The sequence below is a fragment of the Varanus komodoensis genome, unplaced genomic scaffold, assembly GCF_004798865.1.
Source record: "Varanus komodoensis strain SLA01 unplaced genomic scaffold, ASM479886v1 scaffold48, whole genome shotgun sequence".
Classification (NCBI taxonomy): domain Eukaryota; kingdom Metazoa; phylum Chordata; class Lepidosauria; order Squamata; family Varanidae; genus Varanus; species Varanus komodoensis.
Genome location: NW_025336059.1, coordinates 3,571,259 through 3,583,258, shown reverse-complemented (window position 1 = coordinate 3,583,258; position 12,000 = coordinate 3,571,259). Strand labels below are relative to the sequence as shown.

The following is a 12,000-nucleotide window of genomic DNA, read 5'->3' as shown; positions in this document are numbered from 1 at the left end:
AAAGTACAATTTAACTCTTTTTTTTCCCTACAGATTAATGGCATAATCGATGCGATAAAAGATTTTTCTAGGGATGCTGCTAAGAAAGGAATTGAAAAAATAACCAACTTTTTAAAAAAATTAAAGGGAGGTCTTACTGAGCCTAACAAGAAAGAAGAAAGGAAGAAAAATTAAATGTTCATCCTGAATGGTGTAGATGGATCCTCAGACAAGACCTGGATTGCAGCCTGACCTACCAACACCTTTCAACCAATGTCCCATCGGGTGATGTAGCAACTAAGACAAACTATTCCAAGTTAGAGTTCCCAGATGTTGTTGGACCAAAACTATGAACCTCCAATCAGAAGGCCTCATATTGGGTACTATGAAGATGGTACTCCAGCTGCATCTGCTGGACCTGGCTGGGGAAAGGTGACCATACCTGAGGCATGCTCGTCTCCACAAGTGATTAAAGTTTGCATTTTAGGAACCACCTTTCACCTTTATAGCACAACATGAAGCTAGCAGACCTGCTCACATCCTACTATATACAGGACATCACTGCAGAATACCAGACAACAAATACGATTTGTTAGCTGTACAGGAAGGCTTAACCAAACGTCTCTCTCCATACATAAAGTTGTCCATTTGGAAGATGCCATTTCATTGAGGCTCACAGAATATGAATAATATTTTCTCATCACATAGAAGCAGCCCTGTACTGAGCTAGTCCTTGATCCCTCAAGTCTAAGTAGCAGCGCTGGTGCTTCAGAAGAGCTCTTCCTCAGCCCTACCGGGAGCCGCTGAGTACCAGACCCAGGCTGCTGTTACTCTGCTACAGTCCTTCCCTTGCCATGGTCCCCAATGTCACCAATCCCTTTGAAGCTCTGGGGGTTCTCTGACAACCTAACTTGCCAAAATCTGTGCTTCTACTTATGTGCAGAGGGCTCTGCGAGAGATTTCTACGGAGGAGCCATTTCCTGACTAGTGGCTCTAAGCCAAGCCTTTCCACCATTTCTTTGTATAAAACTGCCTTTCTCTGATTGTTCTCTAGACACGCTTTGAAATCAGGCAAAAAGACCTTGCTTGCTGACTGTCTAAAATACTGTGTCAAACTCCTGATTCTGTCTCCCTGGGGAAGAGTATCAACTTTTGATACTCTTCAAAAATATTTTTGGAGCCTATTCTCAAATAAAGCTTGATCAGACTGTGTCCTATGACTCTGTTTTGCATTTCGAAGGGTGGGTCCATAACAGCATGGGACGTTTACTGACTATGCACCAGCCACTGACTTTCAGCGCGTCCTACTGTACAAGGTTCTTGTGAAGAAAAGCCAAGAGGACTAGAATCATGGCAATGAGGACTAATCTTATTTAAGGGCATGAGAATAGCCAGCTAGTGGCCACTGATCGCTTCCTCTCTAGGAATTGGTCCACTCCCCCACTAAATACCGTGACAGGGAATTCCATCGTTTAACTACGCGCCTTGTGAGGAAATTTTTTAATCTGTCCCGAATCAGCTGCATGGATGACCCTGCTCAGTTCCACCAAGATGAGAGAGGGAGAATAATGTCTCCCTCTTACTTTCTCCACACTACGAATAATTTTGTACATCTCTCCCCGCTTCCCCCTTTTTGCTTAGCTAAACAATCCCAGAGGCTGTAACTGTTCCTCAGTGGGGAATTGTTGCAGCTCCTTGATTGTCTGAGTTGCCCCTTTCTGCACATTTTCCAATTCTGCAATAGCCTTCTTGAGGTGCAATGACCAGAGCTCGACATAGTATTCCTTTCATTGCGATGCCTTCTCAAGTTCTTCCCATCCATATACGGAACAATGAACAAAACTCACCTAGGAAAAGGGAAAACCCTTCACATAGAAAGTAAAGGTGCAGTGAATCTCACCGTTTCCTTTGACCATGTCAAGTGAGCGCTCGTCTGGCCTCGGAGGAGACGTCGTCTCTGTCCAAGGTGCTGAAAGCTTTCCAAGGCTTCAGTTGCCTTCTGGACACTGCCTCTCGTTTCATCGCTGCGTGAGGTGGAAAGGGAGGTGGTACAGGATTTTTTTAAAAAGGGCTGTGTAAACCCTACTCTAACCAGCTAAATCGACATGCAGCACAATATTTCTTCCTGTCTATACTCAGTGATCCAAAACTTGCATTTGGGGTTTTGAGCCAAGCTCAGTTTGCCAGCGGCTGAGGGTTATTCTGCAAAAGCCATCACCCGATCTGCTCCTCTCAGGACTACAACAGCCATCACCACCATTGTGGGGAGGATAAGACTTGTATTTCAACACATTCAGAGGGAACCAGATTTAAGAAAGTTGCTCTAGCTAAGGGGAAAAAAATCAATCCCCTCCTTAGTTAACTAGTTTCCAGATACAATGCTTATTTCACAATGAGGGAAGAGATTTCGCCTCTGCTTTCCATGAGAACATATTATAGTTATGCTGCTTTTATACTGACCCTTTCCTTAATAGTAAAGTAAGGTTCTAGTCCTCATGGTTCTGAACTGAGACCTGATTTGAAACAGAAGCATAGGAAGCCCATTATATGCCACCGAGAGAATCCTCCGACTAGTCAGCATCATATAAATTTAAAAATAAACAAACAAATAAAGCCGGCTTCTACTAAAATATTTGATCCACGGGGCCCAGTGACTGGACTGGTTGCAGCAGCAGCTCTTCAGAGTTTTGGGGAAGCTGCTGGAAATGCCAGCGACTGAACACAGAACCAAAGCGTGTGCTCCACCAATGGGCTCCTGAAGGTGCTGGATACCAGGATCAGACACGAGAAAGACACAGAGAAAGAAGCCATCAGAAACAGAAGGAGTACTGTTTGTTGGTGACATACAGGTATGTGAGGGGATGTCACACGGAGGTGGGTAGAGACCTGTTCTCCCCTGCAGAGGAAGGCAGGATGCGCTCTAAGGGAGCAAAGCTCAGGGAACCAGGTTCCATTTGGATGCCAGGAAGCACTTCTGGACAGTTAGGACCCCGAGGGTGTGGAATGGGCGTCCACAAGAGGTGGTTGAGGCTCCATCGGTGTGGGTGCTCAAGGACAGGCTGGACATGCACATGGTGGGCATGTCGTGAGTGGAGCCGGCTGGAGCCGGGGGTCAGACTAGATGGCCCGGGAGGCCCCTTCTGACTCGCTCTGTTTCTATGTTTTCAAGGACTTTCTGTCTCCCCCGGAAGGCCAGGAAGTTGGCCAGGAAGCACACAGGTAGTTTGTGCAACATTCAGACTAGTTTCTGAGGAGCTGCCCACTGCCTGAAATGTCAGTGGAGCTATTCCTGAGCGGTGCACCATTTCTCACAGCTACAGATAGAGATGCATAACCAATACATCTCCTTCCTTTCTAGAAGGGTTTGCTTCATTTTTTCCTGCAGAACTGGCAGCAGTAAACACGCCTCCTCCACTGCTGTGACACGGCCATCCCTCCAGACAGCTTCACCCAAAGCCGCGTCCTTTCCTGCCAACTGCAGGACCAAACTCTCCCCTCTCCCACTGGGTCAGGCCGGGGGTCTCTCAGGTCCAGGCTTCTGCTAAAACCATGGCCACCAAAGTCTATGTTCCCCAGCCACCAGTGTCCATTGCTGGCCATATGTGGTGAATAATTCCATAGCTGAACGATGTGCTGGTTGAGGAAGGACTTCTTCTGAACTACGTTTTCACTTCATAGGGGTCCTGCCGGATAAGACCGAAGCTCCAGCATCCATTTCAAAAAGTGGCCAGTCAGATTTGACTGGGGAGCCCACGAGGGGAGAGGGCAGGCCAGCAGCAGCTCTGCAGGGCAAGTGCATGCAAGCTCTTTCAACCCGAGGAGTGGGGTTTTGTTTTTGGGGATTTTTTTGGGGTGGAGTGGCTCTTGGGGGCCACATTCTGGTGGTGGGTGGGAGAAGTCAAAACTGGAGGGGCCCAAATTACCATTAAAGCCCTTTCTGCTGATAACTGAGGCTCAGAAAAGGGATTGCAGAAGGAGCGGGGGAAGCTGGCACAAAAGGAAAGGAACACAAAATGTTGGTGGTTGGGGGAAACGGGGGGCAGCATGCTGGAAAACCCCACAGCACTGGCTTAGGAGCCCAAGCAGATTCAGACTGGCCCTTGGCTGGGCCAGAGGGCCTGCTTTCCTGATGCATAGTACCATGCACACTGAGTCTCTTCTTCCATGAGTTTCACTGAGCCTCTTTAAAATCCACCTAAGGGAATGTCCACCACCTTCTGGGTAGCAGATTTCGTGCTGTGTGAAGAAAATACTTTCTTTTGCTTCCAGCCTGAATCTACAGTCAAAAGCAACATCTAACGTCGGAACTGAAAGCATTATAGGATTACCACATTGACTTTTCATATTGGGTGAGGGCAAAGTTCTCAATGATTCTCTTTCTAGACACCCTATTTAATTTTATATGTCCCCGTCTTGTCCCCTCTTTGATCACCATTTTTCCTCCTGAGCTGAATCCCCCCTAATGTTTTCCACAGGGGTAGATGGGGCAGGCAGGAAAAGCAACCAAGTTCTGTGGCACCTGAAAAATTATCATTTTATTCTGGCATAAGCTTTGTTTTGCAGATGCATTAGTGTTAAACTCACATTTGGCAGATTTATAGAAATGTGCTGGCCAGGAAGGTTCTCGGTGGCAATTGAAATTCAAAAAGTACAGACAGTGATAATTACATTAACAGTTCCCCAGATGCTGCGCTCTTTCTGTTCCCACTAGAAAACATTTTGGCTGTAATTTTCTACACTTTTCCCCACCTGCCATATCTCAACACGGGTAGAAAAGTAATAGGAGGCCATCCAAAGCAGCCCTCCCTACCGAACTACACACAATTTTGAAAAGTATGTTCGCAATAACATCAAAAGTCTTCATTTCTAAATGCTAATATGTTCCCACATTGAGATATCTGATTATTTCCCCCTACCTAATATATATATATATTAAAGGGTTACAAAGCTTTGCTGGGAAACAAGTGTGCCAATCTGTACATTCCCTTAGGTTTTACTCAAATTATAGGCTGATTGAGAGCCTCACATTTAATTAAATATGCAAATTAACCAGCATCCCTTCTGTCCCATGCTACCTTAAGAGAAGATTGTGTTCTGGAACTGCCGGTCACAACAAAGCTTTTGAGCAACGTCCAAGCCCTTTGGCATCCCCGAAAAGAACACGCGAGTGATCATCAGGAGCAGCAATTCACCGCTGAACCCAGAATGGCCCCTCAGTCCATGGCTAAAGTCCGCTGGCCACAAGTCCAGCATTCCTCTGAGGTCAGCTGCGATTTGGGCCCGAGAGGAAGGCAAGAGGTAGGTGCCTGGCTGCAAGTGTCATTTTTTTTCCAGCCTCCAGCGGACACTGTAAATTGGGGATGTTGAGCCAAGGGCCAACGTCAGCTTTGGAGTAGCTCTCGGGGGCCATGTTCCAGTAAAGGGTGAGGGGAGTCAAAGGGGGAAGAGCCCAATGTATCAGCATCAGACCGTTCAGCCTTCTGGAATGCGGGAAAATACAGACCAACACAAAAGCCAAGAAACTGCTAAATGACTGGCCAACTGGGAGAAATGGGGGCACAGCTCCCTCAAGTTCTTCACCCCACCTTACTCCCACAGAATAACGTACAAAGGAAATGCCAACATTTACCCGTATTAAGAAACACTCACAATGCCTCTCTTAACCTGCACAGAGGGGTATAGTATAGAAGAGCATTCTGTTCCTGGCCTCCAGTTATCGGTCTTTTTGCAATTTTTACTGTGCAATTACACACAGAAAACAATGTTCTTTAAAACTGCTCTTCATATGCAAATGCAATTTGCCTTAATTACAACGCACAATTGAGTCTATTTGCCCCTTCGTAATCATACATACATGATGTACTATAGAGATTTCAACCTGCATTACTGAAAGAAATCGCTTCTCTGCTTATTAGTTTTATTCAGTTTCTATGTTTTTATGCATTGCATTTATGTGCCACCCCATCGTTGAAGCTCTTTATTTCTTTCTATTCCAAAGGTTCTTATCCTGCTTCGCAGCCCAAACAAGGCTCCTGGACCAGCATAACCTCAACCGGTAAACAAAGCAGTAAACAAGCCGGCTTACAAAACAAAAAGCAAACAAGCAAACGGGGATGAGGATGGAAGAGGAAAAAATTAAACTGGCAGGATAAAACTGGGGAATTATGGGAATTTGAGCAGGGCAGAAGGAGTGGAGAATACGCAAGGTAGACATGTCATGAGTGGATCCGGGGGTCAGACTAGATGGCCCGGGAGACCCCCTTCTAACTTTCCATGTTTCTATCTCATCCTGCAAAGCACTTAGCCATCTATGTGCAATACCTTAGAAAGAGCACCACCAGAATCCATCTTAGCGTGGCTGCAGTGGTCCTGCCCCCTCTTCACCCCAAAAGCCCACCTCTGAGGTTATTCTGATGCCTTCAGAGAGGCAGTCAGGGCAGCTGTGTCTGCTGTAGGGCTGTGAGGGAGACCCAAAGGTGGCTGCCCAGCTACAAGGCCAGAAGATGGCTCCGCCAACACCTGCCTTTGCAGACAGCTGCCCAGTTTACAAGAAAGTAGCATGAACGCCCAGACTGAAAGCATGAGTCGCACACCCCCCCTGCATGCTCTGGGAGTTCTCTCCTTACACGTTGTTCCCCCGCTGCCCTCTGCCATTGCTTCAAAGCGCAGCCCTGGGCTTGTCACTCCCTGGGATAACCGGGGCTCTCTCAGCCTTCCAACCACGCTTGCCTTGAGGCTCCTCCGAAGTTTCATTGGCTCACCAGATGGATTTGACGGTCTCCGTCACCTGGCACAGCTCATGAGGGAGGGGGTGGGGGACACTTCATAAAAGGGCCTGCTGCAGCCCCCTTCTGAGGCCAGATAAAACTGGGGAAGCAGCTCTGACACATCTTCTCCAAGGAGTGCCCAGATCTGTCTGTCATGCAGTTTACAGCGAGGTTCCTAGCCGTGCTGCTCTTGGTCTGGAGCACGAGAGCTTCTGCTTTGCCAGGGGAGGATAAGTTTTCGGTGCAGAGCAGCCGGGTGAGTTGGAAAGGAACGGCATTCCTGCATGATCTGGGATCTGGTACCGAAGGGCACTTCTTCTAGGGTTTCTGGCTTCCTTTTGGTAAAGCGTTGGAAGGGCAGGCTGCTGAGAAGCGTGTGCACAGGGGCATTTCCCCACACAGAGAGAAATGGAAATAAAGGGGTTGGGAAGTTGAAATCAGTATTTCAGAAAGAGAAGTGATGGAAAGAGGGGGGAATCTGATGAAACAGGGTGAAGGAGGAAGCCGCTATAGCAATGGGGATGGGGATTAAATATATAAGCGGGAGAGAATCTCTAGGTATGTGACCTGCACTTGCAAGGGGTTCTTCAAGAGAGAACAAGCAGCAAGACTCCAGGTGAATGAAAGGACAAAAGATAAACAGCACGATCCTGTATAGATCCCTTTAGAAATAATTCTCATTTAAATGAGGCTTCTTTTGTCCTTCCGGGAGAAGTGCAGAAAGTGTTGCAGCCTTACAGAAAACAGGGCAAAAATCCAAAAGAAGCAACCTTGAAAAACAAACAAAAAATAATGTATAGATTCCTTGTTTAAAGGTTTCTAGAGGGGTACCTATGCCTGTTGCAGAAAAGCAGCGAAAGAATCTTGTGGCTCCCTGAAGACGAGAACCTTTATTCCAACAGAAGCTTTGTTCTGCAGCTGATGAAGTGGGCAGCTTCTGCCGAAACAGAGGGGTTCCTCTTCAAGGCATCACCGGAGGCGTTGCTGCTGCTGCTGCCTCTTTGCTTGGAAAGGAAGGGCCCTGATCTAGAACAGTCGCACAGCTCTGCACAGGGAATTGACTTTGGGATGGGTTCTGTGCTGCTATGTGTCTGGTATCCTTTGGGGAAAATTCTGAAAAAGAGAAGGGGGGGGTCAAGCGAGAGGGTTAGGCAGGGTTTGGTGAAAATTGTTGAAGAGAAGGGAGGTGAAACCAATTCCCAATTTTCGGGGGTTAATTCTGGAATCCACAGGTGTATCCATTATGACAGTATAACTGCCTAATCAAAGTGGTCCCACCCCAAGACAACCAACATCCTGCAAAAAAGAGGGGGGGAAAGGTTAAAAGAGGCTAACTTTTCATTGGGAACTTGCAAGGTTCTTGTGTTCCTCTCTGCCTACAACAGAGGGTAGAAGACTGCACCTTTTGGACATTTGCCTGTTCCTAGAGGCCTATTAGTGGGACAAGGTGGTTTATTAGTGGGACAAGGTGAAGCAGACATGTTATCCCATTTTGTTATATTTTCAGAGAAGGGCTAACTTTTTTTTTTAAATAACAGAACCGTCCTAAGCATGTATGCTCAAAAGTAAGTCCTATTCGTTTCAGTGGGGCTAAAGCTAAGGTAAGTGTATACAGGGATGCTGCTTAAAGGAAAATGTTAGGCGCAGTTAAACAGAAAAATGTCTTACCAAAAATGTGCTAGAACTCGCAGCATTCCCCAGCCAACTACAGCTGATGGGAAATGCTGCTTTTGGGAAGACTAACTCCATGCAGAATTGTCCCTTAAATGGGTTAAATTGAGGATACAGGTGTTGAATAGGTCAGAGTGCAGCTGTAACATGCCAGGAAATAAGCAAAGGATCTTGATGATGATGATGATGATTTTTAAAAGCCTTTTGCCTTGTGACTCTCTGTAATTTAGCTTTGACTGTGATGAACTGTCATCTTCACTAATGGGAAAAAGAAAACTAAGAAGCAAACTGCGGGTGACGGTGCCCGGCTTTCCTCCCTGATCAAGTCTTTGTCGCTGCTTTTTGACAGCAGTGTGAAAGGCAGAGGTTGAACTGGCGTAGCTTCTCCCAGTGCACTGTAACTGTACCGGGGCTTGGAAAGGAATCAGCCCATATTGGGCTGCCACCTGTTACATGAAACTCTTAATATATCCTAATTGGGAGACCAGATGCAAAGGGGAAGGCAGACCATGCCAATTTAAGATATTCAACAGGGACGGGATATCTTCCGAAATACCTATGAAACCATTATAGGCACATAGAAAGACAAGAGGGTGGCCATCATGGTCTCTCAGAGCTTCAGATGGGGCATTTCTAGCCCTTATTTGGTGATTCTGGGGACTGAATTTGGGATCTTCTGCATGCAAAGCAGCTTAAGGGTTTTATATTGTTATTTATATTGTGAGCTGCACAGAGAGCCCAGATATGGGCTATTGTGGCAGCACAGAAATCCATGAAATAAACAAATAATAAATGTTTAGTTATGGTCTTTCCCTTAACAACAAACTAAGATTTCAGTCCTCACTGCTCTGAAAGAAGAGTTGTTTTTAAATAGGAATCTAGGAAGTTGCCTTTATACTGAGTCTTGAGATCAAACTGATCAAAATAATAAAAATAGAACCCTGGAAATACAAAATGGACCTGGCAATGAACCGCCACAGGCACACGGCTACGGCCCAAGCCTTGATGTGCCACTCCACATGATCGCCAACTGATTTTCAGGCTGACATTCCGTGCAAAGAAGGTACGTGTGGAGATGCTCGATCTTGGGTGAATTCAGATAGGAGGAAGAGGCAGTGGGGAGGCAAGCCAGGGGTCTGTAACATTTTATTTTATTTTATTTTTCAATTTATATCCTGCCTTTTTCCTACAAAGGGCTCAAGGCAGCTTACATCTCCTCCTCCAGCTTATCCCCACAACAACCCTGTGAGGTAGGTTGGACTGAGAGTCTGTGACTGGCCCAAAGTCACCCAGTTGGCTCCATGGCTGAGCGGGGACTCAAACCCAGATCGTCTGAGTCCCAGTCCCGTGCTCTTAACCACGACACCACACTGGCTCTCAAAACATGTTTTGCCCAAGGGCCAGATTCAATTTCGAAGAAGCTCTTGAAGGAAGCAAGGGGGCAAAGGCTGGATAGAGGCAAAAATACAAACTAATTTCAGCCTATTTTTCACGTACACCTCTTTCTGCAGGGAAGTAAGCCTTAGGAGAAACTTCAACCCCAGGCTGGGGCATTCGTCCAAACTATTAAGACGTTGTCCATGGTGCTGAACCCATATTCCTGCAATAGGTTCGGCTCCATTGCCAATCCTTGGAATTTCAGGTGGAAACCTAGAGTGGGAGAGGCATTTCCCTCTGCAGGTAGGCTTCTCTGTCCATTTTGAGCCATGCAAAACATTTGGCTGCCTTTAGAGAGAAGGGATCTTTGGTCCTCAGTGGTGGAGAACTCCCCACCTCAAACGCGAGAAGGTCCCGGGATCAATTCCTGGCAGCCTCTCCACACAGAAGGATGAAGCAACACCACCTTCACCTGGCAGCCTAGACAGATTCACAGACAGAGCAGAAAATCTTTCCTTAGGTTGATTGGTCCATCCATTCATCCATTCAGGGGGGTAATGAGCCCTGTTCTCTTCAGCAGCATAAAGAGTTCCTTCTAAGTTCAGGCTGCAACCCAAAATGAATGCACTGCCCCATTGACACAGGAACCATCAGCCATGGCTTCCTTTTTCACATTTCTGTCGCACCCAATACTTCACAGCATGATTTTTTTTAAAATGTGAAAACTTTAATGTGCAAAAAATTAAAGCAGTGGATACCAAGAGAGGTCTCTCCAGGCACAGCGATGGAGGCTGTAGTTGCAAAGCTGCTACCCAGGGCAAGGGGTTGGACAGGAGGAGTTCTTCTCACGGCTCTAAATTCTGTAATTCTGCCATTTCTGAGGCATTCATAAAAGCGAGGCATTCACACTCTCCACCAAATGGCTCCCTTCATGCCCTTGCTCTTTCTCATCTTCCTTGACTGCAGGAGCAAACCAAAGCTCGTTCAGGCCTGATCCTCAAGATGCTGGCCGATCTCTTGGATGGGGCAGACGTGGGACGTGATGGAACACCCTTTTCCAATTCTGAAGACCTGCTTGACAATAAACTGGAGGAAGAGCCCTCTGTGCTTGGGAGGCTATCCCACATCACCCAGCGAGATCGCAAAGCCCCTTGCAAAAACTTCTTCTGGAAAACCTTCACCGCCTGCTAAGACACCAGCTGCACCCACTCCCCAGATCCCCTTTTCCTTGGATCGGGGAGCTCTCCAACTTTGTCTCCCACTGTGTAGGGTTGCCAACAGGGCCAGGGCCAGGGTGGGGGAAATGCATCCACAGGGTCTTCCCATCCCTTGTACAGAGGGTTGATCTGCAGAAATCAGTACGGCAAGCTAATTCATAGCAAGGAGCAGCAATTAAGACGCAATTGCCTACAAGTTGCTGCAGATCAAATGGTACTCCAGAATCTGCCCCACCTTCGAGGACCTACTCAAACGTTGGCAACATCTTTCCATCCCTGGTCTTGCTAGCACATGACGAACTCTCCTCGCCCTTGCAAACAGCATCTGCCCATCCATGGTTCTGTTTGGTTTGGTTTTGGGTTTCCTCACTTGATTTCTTTCTCATTGAATGACTTCAGTGTTGGCTTTATGATGGCTCCATTCGCAAATAAAGCATGGCATACAGGCTCCTGGGAACATGACGTTAGATGTTCTGGTGTCTTCTTTCCTCCTGTTGTATCTTTCCAGAGCTGGGGGTAGCCATTTCCTGGCTTAAGTTGGGGCAGACCTGGTTTGGGGGGTTCCTGGGGGGCGGACTGATTGGAAGCATACACCATCTCTTGTTTGAGATCTTATTCCTCCTGATCCGGAAGGGAGAAAATACCCACAGACTCTTCTCCATCTTTTTCTAAAGCCATCCAAATGGGCAGCCACTTCTTGTAGTGCCAAATTTCATAGTTTAAGAGCCCTGCAGGGCAGGTGACAGGCTGGTGGACATGAAGTTGCCCAGAAAGGCTTTAAGGAAACGGAAGTTGGAATTGCCAAGAGAATTCTCAGGTGCCAGGATTAGGGCAGAAGGAGAATTCCCATGGACCGGTCATCCTAGAGCAAGGATGGCAACCTTCTTTCAGTCTGAGGGCCAGATTTGATTCTGCAGATTGGGATGTCACATTCACAACTCCAGTGGGTCTAATGAAGGGAAAGCAAGTGTACGTGTGCGCAAGAATGA

General features: G+C 47.0%; 1 protein-coding gene across 1 annotated transcript; it reads left to right on the top strand.

The window, feature by feature from the left end:
- Window positions 1-6,900: 6,900 nt before the first annotated feature.
- On the top strand, window positions 6,901-10,985 carry LOC123030912 (somatostatin-2-like). The gene is made up of 2 exons (XM_044445241.1): window positions 6,901-7,002; window positions 10,761-10,985. Exons 1-2 carry the CDS (start codon window positions 6,901-6,903, stop codon window positions 10,983-10,985), a joined length of 327 nt encoding a protein of 108 aa, XP_044301176.1.
- Window positions 10,986-12,000: the final 1,015 nt, after the last annotated feature.

Bases quoted from the DNA above. Each gene is read 5' to 3' on its own strand.
- LOC123030912 (XM_044445241.1), top strand. From the start codon at position 6,901: ATGCAGTTTACAGCGAGGTTCCTAGCCGTGCTGCTCTTGGTCTGGAGC. The intron at 7,003-10,760 runs GTGAGTTGGAAA...CCTTGACTGCAG, and splicing joins TTTCGGTGCAGAGCAGCCGG to GAGCAAACCAAAGCTCGTTC.